General features: G+C 45.4%; 3 protein-coding genes and 1 long non-coding RNA gene across 4 annotated transcripts in view; 2 read left to right on the top strand and 2 right to left on the bottom strand.

Moving 5' to 3' along the window:
- Positions 1–10572, top strand: part of LOC144695252 (uncharacterized) — a 233413-nt gene extending 222841 nt beyond the window's left edge. Inside the window, exon 2 of the mRNA XM_078566154.1 lies at positions 5766–10572. Coding sequence (XP_078422280.1) covers positions 6301–7224 — 924 coding nt within the window. The 5' untranslated portion in view covers positions 5766–6300 and the 3' untranslated portion in view covers positions 7225–10572. The remainder of the gene's footprint in view (positions 1–5765) is intronic.
- Positions 1–19707, top strand: part of LOC144695222 (uncharacterized) — a 579912-nt gene that overhangs the window by 283300 nt on the left and 276905 nt on the right. The window lies entirely within an intron of this gene.
- The window catches only part of LOC144695213 (uncharacterized), a 288845-nt gene that overhangs the window by 14344 nt on the left and 254794 nt on the right, over positions 1–19707 (bottom strand). The gene's annotated exons all lie outside the window — the stretch shown is intronic.
- The window catches only part of LOC144695293 (uncharacterized), a 226234-nt gene that overhangs the window by 126611 nt on the left and 79916 nt on the right, over positions 1–19707 (bottom strand). The window lies entirely within an intron of this gene.

The raw sequence follows: 19707 nt of genomic DNA, 5'->3' as shown, positions 1-19707 counted from the left end.
ACAGATGCGACAGAGGCGAAGGAACTGAGAGAATGGGATGGAGTCCTTACGGAGCAGGGTAGGAGGAGCTGTATTCAAGGTAGCTGTGGGAGTCGGTAGGCTTGTAATGGATATTGGTGACAGTCTTTCACCAGAAATTGAGACAGAGAGGTCAAGGAAGGGAAGGGAAGTGTCAGAGATGGACTATGTGGAAATGATGGAGGGATGGAAATTGGAAGCAAAATTAATAAATTTTTCCAGGTCCAGGTGAGAGCATGAAGCAGCACCAAAGCAATCATCAATGTACCGGAGAAAGTCCTATTTCCAGTCCTACTCCGGACCCCTCCCACAACTCTTTCTCCGGTACATCGATGATTGCTTCAGTGCTGCTCCATGCTCTCGTCTGGACCTGGAAAAATTTATTAATTTTGCTTCCAATTTCCACCCCTCCATCATTTTCACATGGTCCATCTCTGACACTTCCCTTCCCTTCCTTGACCTCTCTGTCTCAATTTCTGGTGATAGACTGTCCACCAATATCCATTACAAGCCTACCGACTCCCACAGCTACCTCGACAACAGCTCCACACACCCCGCTTCCAATGAGGACTCCATCCCATTCTCTCAGTTCCTTCGCCTCAGTCGCATCTGTTCTGATGATGCCATTTTCAAAAACAGTTCCTCTGACATGTCTTCCTCCTAACTTAACCGAGGGTTTCCACCCACGGTGGTTGACAGGGCCCTCAACCATGTCCGGCCCATCTCCCGCACATCCGCCCTCACACCTTCCTCTCCCTCCCAGAAACATGATAGGGCTCCCCTTGTCCTCACTTATCACCCCACCAGCCTCCGCATTCAAAGGATCATCCTCCGCCATTTCCGCCAACTCCAGCATGATGCCACCACCAAACACATCTTCCCTTCATCCCCCCGGCGGCATTCCACAAGGATCGTTCCCTCTGGGACACCCTGGTCCACTCCTCCATCACCCCCTACATCTCAACCCCCTCCCACGGCACCTTCCCATGCAACCGCAGAAGATGCAACACCTGCTCCTTTTCTTCCCCTCTGCTCACTGTCCAGGGCCCAAACACTCCTTTCAAGTGAAACAGCATTTCACTTGCACTTCCCTCAATTTAGTCGACTGCATTCATTTCTCCCAATGCGGTTTCCTCTACATTGGAGAGACCAAACGCAGACTGGGTGACCGCTTTGCAGAACACCTTCTGTCTGTCCGCAAGCATGACCCAGACCTCCCTGTTGCTTGCCATTTCAACACTCCACCCTGCTCTCATGCCCACATGTCCATCCTTGGCCTGGTGCATTGTTCCAGTGAAGCTCAACGCAAACTGGAGGAACAGCACCTCATCTTCCAACTAGGCACTTTACAGCCTTCCGGACTGAATATTGAGTTCAACAATTTTAGATCATGAACTCTCTCCTCCATCCCCACCCCCTTTCCGATCCCCCCCTTTTTTTTCCAATAATTTATACAGATTTTTCTTTTCCCACCTATTTCCATTATTTTTAAATGCATTTCCATCCATTGTTTTATCTCTACCTTTTAGCCTATTTCGATCCCTTCATCCCACCCCCACTAGGGCTATCTGTACCTTGCTCGTCCTGCTTTCTACCCTTAATTATCACATTCCTTAGATAATATCACCACCTTCAACACCTCTTTGCCCTTTTGTCTATGACATCTGTTGGCTATCTCCACCTATCACTGGCCCTCTATCCAGCTCTGTCCTCCCCACACCCCCCCTTAAACCAGCTTATATTTCACCTCTTTTCTATTTTTACTTAGTTCTGTTGAAGAGTCATACGGACTCGAAACGTTAACTGTGTTCCTCTCCGCAGATGCTGCCAGACCTGCTGAGTTTTTCCAGGTATTTTTATTTTTGTTCAGGAAATTCATGTTGCTCCAGAAATATTTGGATTGGCTGTGAGAGACGTCAATCAGAGAGCCCCACCCACCTCTGCCCATTCCCCCCCTTCCTGTTCCACAGCTGCTTCACTTCCTGTAGGGACTCAAAACCAACTCAGGACATGGTGAGTGAACGAACACAATTTATAATAATTACATCACATAATATCCACACTAATCTTCAGGCAGCCTGACTATCCTGTGGGGAATCAGCTGTGGAAATGCCCCTTATGCTGTGTGAGAACATCCAGCTGAGAGAGCTGTTTACTCGGTGCTTTGTGCTGAACTGTTTGCCTGGAGCTGTGTGTTGGATAATGAGTGTGTTTATTGGAAGCATTTCCCTTCTGATTTACAGGCTGACTTTTGTTGATGGCTCATTACTGAATATGAGAAGGTGAGGTGTAATTATCTGGGAGGTGCAGAGTGTCTGAGGATTCTTACTGATTTCCTATTGTTGAGTTCTGTGTGTGTGTGTTGGGAGCTGGTTATTATCCTGTGGACTGTGAATGGTCAGTTCTGTGTATGTGTTGGGATCTGGATGTTTCTTGTCTTTTCAAATCGCTCCAAGACCTCCCAGCCCTCCTATCTCTAAATTTTGGAGAGGGTACAGATGAGTTTTACTAGAATGTTCCAGGATTGAGGGATTACAGTGACATGGATAGACTGGAAAAGCTGGGATTGTTTCCCTTAGAGCAGAGAAGGCTAATAGGAGATTTGTTCGCGATGTTTAAAATCATGAAGGCTTTAGACAGAGTAAATAAAGAGAAACTGTTCCCATCGGCAGAAGGACGAATAACTAGAAATTACAGATAGAAGATGATTGGCAAAAGAATCAGAGGCGATTTGAGGGAAAACTTTTCTACACAAGGTGTGGTTAGGATTTGGAATGCACTGTCTGATAGGCAGTGAATGTAGATTCATTAATAACTTTGACTAGGTACAAACCTGGACTCTGATGTATACCCAGTGCTGCTCCTGACATGTCTATCTACTGGTTTCAGGATAATCATGGAATGAGGGTTGTGCTGGGCTGTGAGATTGTGGTGGAATACAATCCTGCTGCTGCTGATGGCTCACTGCATTTCACGGATACCCAGTTTGGGGATCTGTCCTTAGTCTACTTCCCTAGTGATGATTAACATGGTGAAGTAGTCATTCAACAGTTGGGAGGGGAGAGGTAGTTTTCCTTGAACTTGTTTGACCTGAAGCCATGAGACTCCATGTCGTCAATATTGAGACTTCCCCACCTGCCAGTGAGATGGGACATACCCAGGGATGGTGACGGAGGAGTCTGGGATGTTTCCAGATTGATACGATTCAGTGAGTATCACTGCTACTTGACCAGTCTGTGGGGCAGCTCTCCTCACTTGGGTACTTGTCCTCAGACCTTGGTAAGAGAGACTTTACGGATTTCAATGGGCTGAGATCACCCTAATCTTATTCTGACACAATGCCAGGATTGTCCAGATCGATCTGATTTTCCTCTTATGCTTGGACCTTGTAGTGATTGTTTATCACTGTTTGCTAGGCCATTTCAGAGGGCAGTTAAGACTTAACCATGTTGTATGGGACTGGAGTCACATGTAGACCAGACCAGAACCTGTAGCAGAAACAAAAACAAAATACCTGGAAAAACTCAGCAGGTCTGACAGCATCTGCAGAGAGGAATACAGTTGACGTTTCGAGTTCGAATGACTCTTCATCAGAACTAAGGAAATAGAGAAATGATTTGAAATATAAGCTGGTAGAAGGGGGTGGGACAGGTGGAGCTGGATAGGGGGCCAGTGGTAGATGGAGACAAAGAAGAGATTGCCAAAGATGTCATAGACAAAAGGACAAAGGGGTGTTGACGGTGGTGATATTATCTAAGGAATGTGCTAATGGAGACATTCAGGGTAGCAACCAGGACAGGCTAGTGGTAGATGGCCCTTGTGGGGGTGGAGTGGGGGTGAAGGGATCGAAATGGGCTAAAAGGTGGAGATAAAACCATAGATTGAAATAAATTTAAAAATAGGTGGGAAAAGAAAGATATTTTTAAAAAATGATAAATTATTGGAAAAAGGGGATCAGAAAGGGGGTGGGGATGGAGGAGAGAGTTCATGATCTAAAATTGTTGAACTCCCTATTAAGTCCGGAAGGCTGTAAAGTGCCTAGTCGGAAGATGAGGTGCTGTTCCTCCAGTTTGCGTTGAGCTTCACTGGAACATAGCAGCAGGACAAGGATGGACATGTGGGCATAAGAGCAGGGTGGTGTGTTGAAATGGCAAGCGACAGGGAGGTCTGGGTCATGCTTGCGGACAGACCGAAGGTGTTCTGCAAAGCGGTCACCCATTCTGCATTTGGTCTCACCAATGTAGAGGAGACCACATTGGGAGCAGCGAATGCAGTCGACTAAATTGAGGGAAGTGCAAGTGAAATGCTGCTTCACTTGAAAGGAGTGTTTGGGCCCTTGGACGGTGAGGAGAGGGGAAGTAAAGGGGCAGGTGTAGCACCTTCTGCGGTTCCACGGGAAGATGCTGTGGGAGGGGGTAGAGTTGTAGGGGGTGATGGAAGAGTGGACCTGGGTGTCCCGGAGGGAACGATCCCTGCAGAAAGCTGACGGGGGTGGGGTGAAGGGAAGATGTGTTTGGTGGTGGCATCATGCTGGAGTTGGCGGAAATGGCGGAGGATGATCCTTTGAATGCGAAGGCTGGAGGGGTGATAAGTGAGGACAAGGGGGACCCTGTCATTGTTCTGGGAGGGAGAGGAAGGTGTGAGGGCGGATGTGCAGGAGATGGCAGATGTAGCAGGTTCCCTTCTGTTTTTGGGACAACCTGAACGTTTTCAGTTTCTTTTTATTCAAGTCCATGATTTCCAAAATTTATTAAATTAAGTTTCACTACATGGAGTGGTTGAGGTGAATAGCACAGCACAGATGCCTTTAAGGGGAAACTAGATAAGCACATGAGGGAGAAAGAAACAGAGGATATGCTGATAGGGTGAGATGAAGAGGGGTGAGAGGAGGCTCATGTGAAGCACAAACACCAGCATGGACCAATTGGGCCGAATGGCCTGTTTTTGCACTGTAATTCTATGTATGTAACTTTCCATGATTGGATTTGAACTCTCAGTCTCTGGCTTGTTAATCCAGCACCATAGCAATTCGGCTGCCATACCTCAAAACACATTTATTGAAATGTCTTTTAATACCTTCTTTAAATATTTTATCTGAAGATCTCGGCCTTTTCCAAAAGCCTGGGCTTGGATTTGATAGTTTTGCGCAGTGCTGTGGCTGGTAGCTGAATTTGGGATGTGCAGTCTGAGCGAGTGCAGTGTATCTAATTTCCCAGGATAAACCAGAATCCTTCAATCAGCTACACTGAAGCAACATTTTCCTTAGCTTCCAGCACTTCCTGTCCAGTGTGTTTTCTTCAAATAATTTTCTTCAACTAAATGTCAAAATCTCCATTGAATTAACATTTCTCCTTTGTGCTTTTGATATTAAACACATACTCTCAGGGTAATACTGGTCTTCACCAGCAAGACTCGAGCTCATAGTGAATTGATAGCCCGTTTTACACTCCGCCCGACTGTCTTTTCCATTGCCCTCACGGTGCCTGGGAAGATGGGGTGGGGGGGGGGGTGCAGAAAGTAGCCACTTTGTCTGCTCCTGGTCACTATCCAGTGTCCCTGCTGGAAACAGAGGGTGTGTGACAGTCAAATGAGGAAAAAGAAAGGACTTGCATCTGATCCCCCACACAGGGGAATAGCAGACTGACACTCACTGTGGGACAGTCTCTAACTGAGGAGTCAGCCCCTTCAGCAAAGGAGGAGAGGGAGTTGGAGGAAAAATTATGTTTCCTTTTCCTGTTTTACAGAAGGATTGCACCTTACTACACCAGAGTATATAGAGAGGATAGACACCGCAGATAGATCCTGACCATCACCCAAGGAACAACTGCACAACTGTGGGAAGACATCCAGTCCCTTCACAGCATTGCTCAACACAGAGAAGGTTGGACAGTGAAACCATCATCTGGAAATTAGTCGGGTCAGGGGAGCTTTGACATATCATCAGATCTGAAACTGGTCAATGGTGTGGAACCTTCCAACGAAACCAACCTTTCCGAAGGTTTGGCTGTGGGTGATCGCTCAGGGTGAGGCTGGGAAGAAGTGTGAGTGGGCCTCGAGTGTGATGAGAACTTCAATCATTCATTGAGCCTCATGAACCACTGACTCATTCCTACAGGTGAGAGACTGTTCAAGTGTGAGGTGTGTGACTACGGTTGCACAGGCTCATAAGATCTCCTAACACGCAAAGTGCATCTGTTGTATCACTGTTCACACAAGAGCAGCTGCACGGAAGAAAAACTACTTAAGTGTAAGCTGTGCGACCGAGCCGTCATAAAGTTATCAATGCTCATGCAACACCATCGCATTCACACTGGGGAGAAACCATACAAGTGTGAGGTGTGCAGCAAATCATTCACATGTTTATCTCACTTACGTGTTCACCAACGCATTCACACAGGGGAGAAACCCTTTGTGTGTCATGTATGCGACAAATCATTCTCGCAGTCATCGCACCTCCGTGCACACCAACGCATTCATACAGGGGAGAAACCATTTACATGCGAGGTGTGTGACAAATCATTCTCACATTTAACGAACCTCCGCGCACACCAACGCATTCATACAGGGGAGAATCTGTTCACATGTGAGGTGTGCAACAAATCCTTCACTCAGTTGTCAAATCTCCTGGTCCATCAGTCTATCCACACAGGGGCAAAACCCTTCACATGTGAGATTTGCGAGAAAGCTTTTGCGACATCTACAAAGTTCCTGAGACACCAGAGCATTCACACCGGGGAGAAACCCTTCAGGTGTGAGGTTTGTGAGGTGTCTTTCATGCAATCCTCCGATCTCCGGACGCACCAGAGGATTCACACAGGGGAGAAACCCTTCAAGTGTGAGGTGTGCAACCGAGCATTCACACAGTCATCGACGCTTATACAACACCGACGCAGTCACACAGGGGAGAAACCATTCAAGTGTGAGGTGTGTGACAAATCATTCTCACGCTCATCTCACTTTCGTGTACACCAACGAATCCACACTGGGGAGAAACCATTCACATGCGAAGTGTGCAACAAATCATTCTTGCGATCATCGACTCTCCATGAACACCAACGCCTTCACACAGGGGAGAAACCTTTCACGTGTGAGATGTGTGACAAGGGCTTTGCACAGTTATCAGGTTTGTTAAACCACCGGCACATTCACACAGTGGGTAGTTATTCAAGCATCACTGAGCCTTCACACAGTGAGCAACACTCATGAAACACTGGTGCATCCACACTGAGGAAAAGCCATTTAAGTGTGAGGTTTGTGACAAAGCCTTCACAAGACTGACGTTCCTGCATGGAGGATCACACTGTCAGCGACACTTGTGAAACACAGAAGTATTCACAGAGGAGAGTATCCATTTAATGTGAGGTGTGTAATGAGGGTTTTGCACAATCATTGGGCCTGGTTTATCACCGGCACATTCATTTTGGAGGAATTCAAGTATGAGGTGTGTGACAAAGCCTTCACAAACTCATCAAACCTTCTGGCCCATCAAAGGATTCACACAGGGGAGTGATTCTAAGTATGAGATTTATGAATAAAATTCTCTTGAAGTCTTCAAACCTCCTGTTACACCAGCGAACTCGCATGGGAGAAACCCTTCAGGTGTGATGATTGTGACGAGGCTTTCACCCACTCCTCTGACCTCCTGAAGCACCAACAGATCCACACTGGAGAGAAACCATTCAGGTGTGAGGTGTGTGACAAGGCTTTCACACAGTCAGCGTATCTCCTGGTCCATCAACACACTTACACAGGATAAACCCTATCAGTGTGAGTTCTGTAATAAAGCCTTCACACAATTGTTGGACCTCCTGGAACATCAGTGAACCCACACAGGAGACAAACCCTTCCCGTGTGACATTGTGACAGGATTGTTTCATCTACTCCTCCACTCTTGCCATACATCAATGTTTGCACATGAACTTGGAGCCTGGTCACCTTCCATTACACTGAGAGTTGTCTGTGTTGTTTACCCTCCAGCGTTCATACAGGGGAGCTGTCGTTCCAAAGCACTGTCTGTCTCAGCAGTGTCTGTCTCAAACCTCTCCCACCATCAGTCCAAACGTTTCAAGAAGGCCAATTTAACCTTTGACCAGATCGCCAAACATCACCAAAAGAAGACATCAATATGTATAGAAGCTCCTGTATAAACTCAGCATCCTTTCAGTGCAGCTTCAGGTACAAGTCACTCACTGACTCTCACTCTGACCAAGAAGGCAATCAGATACTCAGTGGTTAGAAAGGCTTCAGCTTCTGATCTACCAGCACAAGCACCCAGGGAAGGAGCCATTCCTGGGGTAGTAATGGAGGAACTTCAATTAGCCTCAGCATCTCTGGTCTATGGAGGGGGAGAATCAGCCAGGAATCCCGTTCCTCATCAGTGACCCCAGCTGGGAAGTCAGGGGCAGGATGTGTCTCGGCTGTGACAGTCTCCATTGTCTCACATTCACTGTCTGGGTCTACACATGCTGAATGGCCACTCGAACAGAGCACTAGAGGCCAATCAAAGCCCACAGTCTGCACTCCAGGTCAGTACCTTGAGGATTGGGGGGAATGTGAGAGGACAACAGCTTGTATTTATAGAGCACTTTAATATAGTCAAACATTCCAAAGTGTTTCATAGAGACGTCATCAGAGAAAAATTAACACCGAGACAAAGAAGGAGATATTACGAGGGGATGTCCAAAAATATGGTCAAAGAGATGGGGTTTAAGGAGGGTCCTAAAGGAGGGGAGAGAAATGAAGATGCAGAGAGGTTTAAGGAGGGAATTCATGAGCATGAAGCCTGGATGATACGGCCGTCAATGGTTGGGTGAAGGGAGTGGGGTGGGAGGATGTACTAAAGGCCAGAATTAGAGGAGTGCAGAGATCTCGGAGAGAGATGGGGCTAGAGCTGACAGAGATAGGGAGGGGGTGAGGCTATGGAGCAATTTGTACTGGAGCATGAGAATTTTGAATTGGAGGCACTGGGGGACTGGGAACCAGTGTAGGTCAGTGAGCACAGGGGTGATATGCATGTGAGTTGGGATAGAGACTGCAGAGTTTTAGCTGAGCTGAAGTTTATGGAGGGTGGAAGATGGGAAGCTGGACAGGAGAGCATTGGAATGGGTCTAGTCTAGTCTAGAAGCAACAACAGCATGGATGAGGATTTCAACAGCAGATGGACTAATGTTGGGGTGGGAGTGTTGGAAATGGGCAATGTTACAGAGGGGGAAGTAGGTGACCTTAGTGATGGAATAGTTTCTCTCTAACTACTCTATCAACTCGTTTAATCATTGTAAACACCTCAATTAGGTTACGCCTTAATTTTCTACATTCAAGGAAATGCAAGCTCAGTTTGTGCAACCTGTCTTATTAATTTAATCCTTTTAGCCCCAGGAACATTCTAGTGAATCTATGCTGCACTCCCTCCAAGGCCAATATATCCTTCCTGAGGTGCGGTGCCCAAAACTGAACACAGTTCTCCAGATAGGGTCTAAACAGAGCTCTGTACAGCTGGAACATAACTTCCACAAGGACACTTCTCTCTCTCTTTGGGGAAAAGTTGTGGGTTATCTTTTCTCTTTAGGATGGTCCTGGAGTAATGAGCAGTTTTGGCAGAGGAAAGCAGGACCACTAGTGCTTAATGTGGTCCAGTCAGATCTGGTGATGGATGGCTAAACCAGTAGTGTACCAGATACGCTCAAATATTCATCTCTTGGACTTGAGAAGCAGGGAGATCGACCAGGAAGGAAGAGAGTAAAAAGGTTTGTTTGGGAACAAGGGTGTAGAAGGTGGATATGAGGGAACAGTTAAACCAGATTGACGGCTACAGAAGCATTGTGGTGAATGGAGAGTCAAAGGGCAGAGAGTTGGGAATTAGAAAGCGCTGTCCAACTCACCTGGGGGAAGACTGTCTCCCAGGAATGGAAACTGGTCCATGGACCCATGTGACCACTGGATCTCTATAACCACTGGTGGGTTTATATGATGTAAATGAGCTCCATCCTGTGTCACTAAAGTCCGGTGGCATTTCTAACCATTGGAATTGGGAGCCAGACTAAAGCACAGGGATTTTAAAGAAACTTCTGTCTGTAGTATTCTGAGAGAGTTTCCCTTGATGTGAGTGTGTGTGTGTGTGTGTTAGTAACATGAGCCAGCTCTCAGGAGTGGCTATGGGGAAGAATCGGACCCTGCTTTAGTTGGTGATGTGAATTATAGACAGATCAGGTGACAGGTGTTTGACTAATACCATGGGGAATGTTTGTACTCTCCTGTTTCGGAGGTCTACTATCCTGAGTATGGTGAGGGAGTGTGGGAGTGAGTCTCTACAGACCTGAGCTCCCTCAGCCCATCATACCTCAGTGTAATAACAGTATGATATATTCACCTTACACTTTTCCAAGATTAATTTCATGTTCTGGGAAAGATCTTGAGTCATTTTCATATGTTTTATTTTGGTTGATTCAAAGTTTGGTGTAAGCTGAATATGTTGTTGTTGTTTGTCTGCTGTTTTATCAATGTTTTGTACAGATTTAATACTCGCAATAAATTCACCTTTTTTTAGCTGAACCCAAATTCCCTGATTTGTCAGCATGGTGTGTTCTTATTCACTGAAACATTCAGGAGCCTACAGTAAGAGTCCTGTACACAATATATTGGTCAATGTCACTGTGGGCTGATATACTTTCTCCATCAATGGGTTTATAATTTCCCATTCACAGGAAGCATAATGTTTCCTTACAAAATAAATATTTACCTTTTTATATCAGCTTTCATGAACGCAGGGTGTCCAAAGGGAGTTTACAGCTTTTTGAACTATAGTTACTGTTATAATGAAGACAATGAACCACCCGTGGTTAACAAAGGTGGTCAAGGGGAGTATCCAATCAAAAACTAAGGCATACAAAGCAGCAAAATCTAGTGGTAGGCCAGAGGATTTGGATTTTTTTAGGAACCAGCAGTGGATGACTAAAAAGCTAATAAAGTGGGAAAAAATTGATTTTGAAAGTAAATTGGCAAGAAATATAAAAACAAACAGCAAGAACTTCTATGGGTATATAAAAAGAAAGTGGCTAAAGTGAGCATGGGCCCTTGGAGGATCGTAAGACCATAAGATGTAGGAGAAGAAGTAGGCCACCAAGTCTGCTCCACCATTCAATGAGATCATGGCCGATCTGATCATCCTCAACTCCACTTTCCTGCCTTTTTCCCATAACCCTTGATTCCCTTACTGATTAAAATCTGTCTATCTCAGCCTTGAATGTCTTTAATGACCCAGCTTCTACAGCCCTCTGCAGTAAAGAATTCCACAGATTCACAACATCTGAGAGAAGAAAATCCACCTCATCTCTGTTTTAAATGGGCACCCGCTTACTCTGAGGTTATGCCCTCTGGTCCTCGACTCTCCCACAAGGATAAACAACCTCTCAGCATCTACCCTGTAAAGCCCCCTAAGAATCTTATATGTTTCAATAAGTTCGCCTCTCATTCTTTTAAACTCCAATGAGTACAGGCCTGACCCACTCAACCTCTCCTCATAAGAAAATCCCTCCATACCCGGGGTCAACCTAGTGAACCTCCTCTGGTCTGCCCCCAAATGCCAGTATATCTTTCCTTAGATAAGGAGACCAAAATTGTTCACAGTATTCTAGGTGTGGTCTAACTAGTGCCTTGTATACTTTTCGCAAGGCTTTCCTATTTTTATATTCCATTCCCTTTGAAATAAAGGCCAACATTCCATTTGCCTTCCCTATTATCTGTTAAACTTGTATGTTAGCTTTTTGTGATTCATGTACAAGGACTCCCAAATCCCTCTGTGCTGCAGCCTTCTGCAGTCTTTCTCTATTTAAATAATATTCAGCTCTATTCTTCCTGCCAAAGTGCATAACCTCACGTTTTCCCACATTATATTCCATCTGCCAAATTTTTGCCCTCTTACTTACTCTGTCTCTATCCCTCTGACATCCTCACCACTTGCCTTCCCACCTATTTTTGTATCATCTGCAAATTTGGCGATAGTACATTCACTTCCCTCATCTAAGTCATTAATATATATTGTAAATAATTGAGCCCCAGCACTGACCCTGTGGCACTTCACTAGTTACAGGTTGCCATCCTGAAAATTCTCCCCTTATCCCAACTCTCTCTTCTATTAGTGAGCCAACCCTCTATCCATGCTAATATACTACCCCCAACACCACGGTTCTCTTATCTTATTATGTAGCCTTATGTGCAGTACCTTATCGAACGCCTTTTGGAAATCCAAATATATTACACCCCTTTATCTATCCTGCTAATTACCTCAAAGAATTCTAATAAATTTGTCAGACATGGCTACCCCTTCATGAAGCCATGCTGACTCTGCTTAAGTAGATTATGTAATTCTAAATGCTCTTCTTTTACATCCTTCATAATAGAATCCAACATTTTCCCAATGACAGATGTTAAGCTAACTGGCCTATAGTTATCTGTTTTTTGTGTTACATTGGCCGTTCTCCAATCCTCTGGGACTTTTCCAAAATCTAAGGTATAGTGCACCCACTATTTGTGTAGCTACTTCCTTTAATATCCTAGGGTGCAACCCATCAGGTTCAGGGGACTTATCGGCCTTTAGCCCCATTAGTTTCCCTGGTACTTTTTTTCTAGTGATAGTTATTGTATTTATTTCACCCTCCTCTTGTGCCCCTTGACTACTTAGTATTGGAATGCTATTAGTGTCTTCTACCGTGAAGACTGAAGCATAGTATTTATTCAACTCCTCTGTCATTTCCTGGTTCCCCATTATTATTTCCCCATTTTCATTCTCTAAGAGGCCTCTGTCCACTTTGGTCTCTCTCTTCCTTTTTATATACTTAAAGAAGCTCTTACTGTCCATTTTTATATTACTTGCTAGTTTACCCTCAAAGTTTATTTTCCCCCTTTTTTTTGGTCATTTTTTGTTGGTTTTTAAAACTTTCCCAATCCTCTGGCTTATCACTAATCTTTGCCACATTGTATGTCTTTTCTTTTAATTTGATACTATCCTTAACTCCTATGGTTAACCATGGTTGGTTTATCCCCTTCCTTGAATCCTTCTTCCTCACTGGGATATACCTTTGTTGTGAGTATGAACTATTTTCTTAAACGCCTGCCGTTGTTCATCAACCATATTTTCTGCTAAACTCCTTTCCCAGTCCACTCCAGCCAACTCTCCCCTCATTTCTTTGTAATTACCCTTATTTAAGTTTAGCACTGTTTTTCTGACCCAAGTTTCTCACTCTTAAACTGAATGCTAAATTCTACCACATTATGGTCACTGTTTCCTAGGGTATATTTTACTCTGAGATCATTTATTAAGCCTGCCTCATTACACATTACCAGATCCAAAATAGCCTGATCCCTAGTTGAATCCACAACATATTGTTCTCGGAAACTGTCCGGAATACACTCTATGAATTCTTGCTCGTGTCTACCTCTGCTAATTTGATTTTCCCAATCTACATGAAGATTAAAGTCACCCATGATTAATGTACTGCCTTTTTCACATGCCCTCATTATCTCCTGATTTATTCTCTGTCCTGCAGTATTGCTACTGTTCGGGGGCCTATAGACTACTCCCACCAGTGTCGTCTTCCACTGTTATTTCTTATCTCCACCCATATGAATTCTACATCTTCCAACCCAAGATCCTTTCTTGCTATTGTACTTATTCCATCTCGTACTAACAAAGCTACCCCGCCACCCTTTCCTTACTGCCTGTCCTTTCGAAAGGTCACATACCCCTGAATATCTAGTCCCCAGCTTTTTTGATCTTGTAACCACATCTCCGGAATGGCTATAAGATCATATCCATTAACCTCTATTTGTGCCGTTAATTCATTTATTTTGTTCCAAATACCACATGCATTAAAGTAAAGAGCCATTAATTTTGCCTTTTTACCATTTTTTCCCCCTTTGATCCTATTTGCTAATACTCTGGGTATTATTACCTAAATAGCTGCCCTGCATGTTCTTTTGCTTTGTAAGCCTACATATCCCCTTTCCAGAATCCTCACCGTCCCCCCTAGTTATACGGTTCCCCAGGACTCTGGTCCCAGCACGGTTCAAGTGAAGCCCATCCCACCGGAACAGCTGCCTTCTACCCCAGTACTGGTGCCAGTGTCCCTTGAACTGAAACCCATTCTTCCCACACCAATCTTTGAGCCACACATTTAACTCCTTGATTTTACTTATCCTATGCCAGTTTGCCTGTGGCTCAGGTAGAAACCCCGAGATTATTACCTTGGAGGTTCTGCTTTTTAATTTAGCTCCTAACTGTTCAAATTCTTTCAGCAGAATGTCCTTTCTAGTCCTATCAATGTCGTTGGTACCAAAGTGGATGATGACAACTGGATCTCTCCCCTCCTCCCAAGTTCCTCTCCAGCCCTGAGGAGATATCCTTAACCCTGGCACCAGGCAGGCAACAGCCTTCGGGACTCACACTCACGGCTGCAGAGAACAATATCTATCCCCCTAATTATACTGTCCCCTATCACTACTATGTTCCTATTTCCTCCCCCTACATGAATAGCTCCCTGTACCATGGTGCAGTGGTCAGTTCACTCATCTTCCCTGCAGTCCCCGCTCTCATCCACACAGCTTGCAAGAACCTCATAGCTGTTGGACAGTTGCAGAGGCCGAGGTTCCTCGACTGCTACTTCCTGGGCCACCATACCTACCTCACCTGCAGTCACACCCTCCTGTCCCTGATCACAGACCAAATTTGAATGACCTAACCTGTAGGGTGTGACTGCCTCCAGGAGCAAAGTGTCCAGGTAACTTTCCCCCTCCTTGATGTGGCACAATGTCTGCAGCTCGTACTCCAGCTCCTCAACTCGGATCCGGAGTTCCTCGAGCTGCTAAGTGGTACAGATGTGTTTGCTCTGGATCACCTTGATGTCCAACAGTTCCCACATGCTGCAGCAGCAACATATCACCTGTCCTGCCATCACTATCATATTTTATTCAAATTATTAATTAATTACTCTGGTATCCCTGCTCTTTACATGTTATTATAATATTTTTTTATATACACCAGTATAGATCTTATACTTTATAAGCTATCTATAAGAAAAAGAGAAAATAAGACTAGAGACCTAAACACAAACTAAAGACTTTAGTTTTACATTAAAGACTAGAAATACTCACCAAACAGCTGCTCTCTGCATTTTTTCTCCCTCTCACGCTCTTTAATGGTCTTTCACTCTTCTCTCTCTCACACTGTTAAAGGCCTACCTCCTCTCACTCCCTCACTGTTGAAGGTCACTCTCCTCTCTCTCTCACACTGTTAAAGGCCGCCCTCCTCTCACTCCCTCACTGTTGAAGGCCACTCTCCTCTCACTCTCTCACTGTTAAAGGTCACTCTCCTCTCACTCTCTCACTGTTAAAGTCCACTCTCCTCTCACTCTCTCACTGTTAAAGGTCACTCTCCTCTCACTCTCTCACTGTTAAAGGCCACTCCCCTCTCACTGTTAAAGGTCACTCTCCTCTCACACTCTCACTGTTAAAGGTCACTGTCCTCTCACACTGTTAAAGATCACTCTCCTCTCGCTGTTAAAGATCACTCTCCTCTCACTGTTAAAGGTCACTCTCCTCTCACTGTTAAAGGTCACTCTCCTCTCACACTCTCACTGTTAAAGGTCACTCTCCTCTCACACACTCGCTGTTGAAGGCCAATCTCCTCTCACTGTTAAAGGTCACTTTCCTCTCTCACTCTCACTGTTAAAGGTCACACTCCTCTCACTCTCTCATTGTTAAAGGCCACTCTCCTCTCACTCTCTCACTGTTAAAGGCCACTCTCCTCCCTCACTCTCTCACTGTTAAAGGCCACTCACCTCTCACTCTCTCACTGTTAAAGGTCACTCTACTCTCACTCTCTCACTGTTAAAGGCCACTCTCCTCCCTCACTCTCTCACTGTTAAAGGCCACTACCCTCTCACTCTCTCACTGTTAAAGGCCACTCTCCTCTCACTCTCTCACTGTTAAAGGCCACTCTCCCCCCTCACTCTCTTACTGTAAAAGGCCACTCTCCTCTCGCCCTCTCACTGTTAAAGGCCACTATCCTCTCACTCTCTCACTGTTAAAGGCCACTCTCCTCTCACTCTCTCACTGTTAAAGGCCACTCTCCTCTCACTTTCTCACTGTTAAAGGCCACTCTCCTCTCACTCTCTCACTGTTAAAGGTCACTCTCCTCTCACACTCTCACTGTTAAAGATCACTCTCCTCTCACACACTGTGTTAAAGATCACTCTCCTCTCGCTGTTAAAGGTCACACTCCTCTCACTGTTAAAGGTCACTCTCCTCTCACTGTTAAAGGTCACACTCCTCTCACTCCCTCACTGTTGAAGGTCACTCTCCTCTCACTCTCTCACTGTTAAAGGCCACTCCCCTCTCACTGTTAAAGGTCACTCTCCTCTCACACTCTCACTGTTAAAGGTCACTCTCCTCTCACACTGTTAAAGATCACTCTCCTCTCACTGTTAAAGGTCACTCTCCTCTCACTGTTAAAGGTCACTCTCCTCTCACACTCTCACTGTTAAAGGTCACTCTCCTCTCACACTCTCACTGTTAAAGATCACTCTCCTCTCACACACTGTGTTAAAGATCACTCTCCTCTCACTGTTAAAGATCACTCTCCTCTCACTGTTAAAGGTCACTCTCCTCTCACTGTTAAAGGTCACTCTCCTCTCACTGTTAAAGGTCACTCTCCTCTCACTGTTAAAGGTCACTCTCCTCTCACACTCTCACTGTTAAAGGTCACTCTCCTCTCACACTCTCACTGTTAAAGATCACTCTCCTCTCACACACTGTGTTAAAGATCACTCTCCTCTCACTGTTAAAGATCACTCTCCTCTCACTGTTAAAGGTCACTCTCCTCTCACTGTTAAAGGTCACTCTCCTCTCACTGTTAAAGGTCACACTCCTCTCACTCTCTCACTGTTAAAGGCCACTCTCCTCTCACTCTCTCACTGTTAAAGGCCACTCTCCACCCTCACTCTCTCACTGTTAAAGGCCACTCACCTCTCACTCTCTCACTGTTAAAGGTCACTCTCCTCTCACTCTCTCACTGTTGAAGGCCACTCTCCTCTCACTCTCACTGTTAAAGGCCACTCTCCTCTCGCTCTCACTGTTAAAGGCCACTCTCCTCTCACTCTCACTGTTAAAGACCACCCTCTTCTCACTCTCTCACTGTTAAAGGCCACTCTCCTCTCACTTTCTCACTGTTAAAGGCCACTCTCCTCTCACTCTCTCACTGTTAAAGGCCACTCTCCTCTCGCTCTCACTGTTAAAGACCACCCTCTTCTCACTCTCTCACTGTTAAAGGCCACTCTCCTCTCACTTTCTCACTGTTAAAGGTCACTCGCCCTCGCTCTCTCACTGTTAAAGGCCACTCTCATCTCACTTTCCCACTGTTAAAGGTCACTCTCCTCTCACTGTTAAAAGCCACTCTCCTCTCGCCCTCTCACTGTTAAAGGTCACTCTCCTCTCACTCTCTCACTGTTAAAGGCCACTCTCCTCTCACTCTCTCACTGTTAAAGGCCACTCGCCCTCGCTCTCTCACTGTTAAAGGCCACTCTCATCTCACTTTCCCACTGTTAAAGGTCACTCTCCTCTCACTGTTAAAAGCCACTCTCCTCTCGCCCTCTCACTGTTAAAGGTCACTCTCCTCTCACTCTCTCACTGTTAAAGGCCACTCTCCTCTCACTCTCTCACTGTTAAAGGCCACTCGCCCTCGCTCTCTCACTGTTAAAGGCCACTCTCATCTCACTTTCCCACTGTTAAAGGTCACTCTCCTCTCACTGTTAAAAGCCACTCTCCTCTCGCCCTCTCACTGTTAAAGGTCACTCTCCTCTCACTCTCTCACTGTTAAAGGCCACTCTCCTCTCACTCTCTCACTGTTAAAGGCCACTCTCATCTCACTTTCCCACTGTTAAAGGTCACTCTCCTCTCACTGTTAAAAGCCACTCTCCTCTCGCCCTCTCACTGTTAAAGGTCACTCTCCTCTCACTCTCTCACTGTTAAAGGCCACTCTCCTCTCGCTCTCTCACTGTTAAAAGCCACTCTCCTCTCGCTCTCACTGTTAAAGGCCACTCTCCTCTCAGTCTCACTGTTAAAGACCACCCTCTTCTCACTCTCTCACTGTTAAAGGCCACTCTCCTCTCACTTTCTCACTGTTAAAGGTCACTATCCTCTCACTCTCTCACTGTTAAAGGCCACTCTCCTCTCACTCTCTCACTGTTAAAGGCCACTCTCCTCTCGCTCTCACTGTTAAAGACCACCCTCTTCTCACTCTCTCACTGTTAAAGGCCACTCCTCTCACTTTCTCACTGTTAAAGGTCACTATCCTCTCACTCTCTCACTGTTAAAGGCCACTCGCCCTCGCTCTCTCACTGTTAAAGGCCACTCTCATCTCACTTTCCTCTCACTGTTAAAAGCCACTCTCCTCTCGCCCTCTCACTGTTAAAGGCCACTATCCTCTCACTCTCTCACTGTTAAAGGCCACTCTCATCTCACTCTCTCACTGTTAAAGGTCACTCTCCTCTTACTGTTAAAGGCCACTCTCCTGTCGCCCTCCCACTGTTAAAGGCCACTTTCCTCTCACTCTCTCACTGTAAATGGCCCCGCTACTTTTCTCAAGCGCGTTGGCTGTAAATGGCTTGCGACTGGAGAATTGATAACGCGGAACAGGGAAATGGCAGATAATTTAAACCAAAATTTTGCATCAGTCTTCACAGCGGAGGACACTATCAACATCCCAAAGGTATCAGATAAGCAAATGGGAGGAAAGATCTTGCAACAGTCTCTATCAACAGCCTCAATGACAAACTAATGGGGCCAAAGGCAGACAAGTCACCAGAACCTGATGGCCTGCATCCAAGGGTTTTAGAGGAAGTGGCTGCAGAGATAGTGGAGGCATTGGTCAACATGTTCCAGAACTCACTGGATTCCGGGATGGTCCCAGCCGAGAGGAAAACTGCTAACATGACACCCCTGTTCAAGATGGGAGGGAGACAAAAAGCAGGAAACTATAGGCCAGTCAGCCTAACATTTGTTGTTGGGAAAATGCTAGAGTCCATTATTAAGGAAGTAATAACAGGATATTTAGAAAAGCTGAACGCAATCAGAGACAACATGGTTTTGTGAAAGGGAAATCATCTTTGACAAATTTGCCAGAGTTCTTTGAGGATATAACAAGCAGAGTTGATAAAGGGGAACCGGTAGATGTGTTGTATTTGGATTTCCAGAAGGCATTCAATAAGATGCCATATAAAAGTTTATTGCTCACGGTATTGGGGGCAATGTATTAGCATGGATTGAGGATTGGTTAACACACAGAAGACAGAGTCGAGATTAATGGTTCATTTTCAGGTTGCAAAGATGTAAATAGTGGAGTGCCACAAGCATCAGTCCTGGGGCCTCAAATATTTACTATCTGTATTAATGACTTGGAGGAGGGAGCAGAGTATAATGTATCAAAATTGACTGACGATACAAAAATAGGTGGGAGGGCATGTTGTGATGAGGGCATAGGAATCTGCAAGGGAATATAAATAGGTTGAGTGAGTGGGAAAAAACTTGGCAGATGGAGTTTAATGTAGGAAAGTGTGAAGTCGTGCACTTTGGTAGGAAGAATCAAAGGGCAGACTATGATTTAAATGGAGAGAGATTCCAAAAAAGTACTGCACGGAGGGA

This window comes from Cetorhinus maximus, chromosome 21 (assembly GCF_964194155.1).
Source record: "Cetorhinus maximus chromosome 21, sCetMax3.hap1.1, whole genome shotgun sequence".
NCBI classification, from domain to species: domain Eukaryota; kingdom Metazoa; phylum Chordata; class Chondrichthyes; order Lamniformes; family Cetorhinidae; genus Cetorhinus; species Cetorhinus maximus.
The sequence above is the reverse complement of the archived record's forward strand: the minus strand, read 5'-3'. Positions and strand labels throughout refer to the sequence as shown.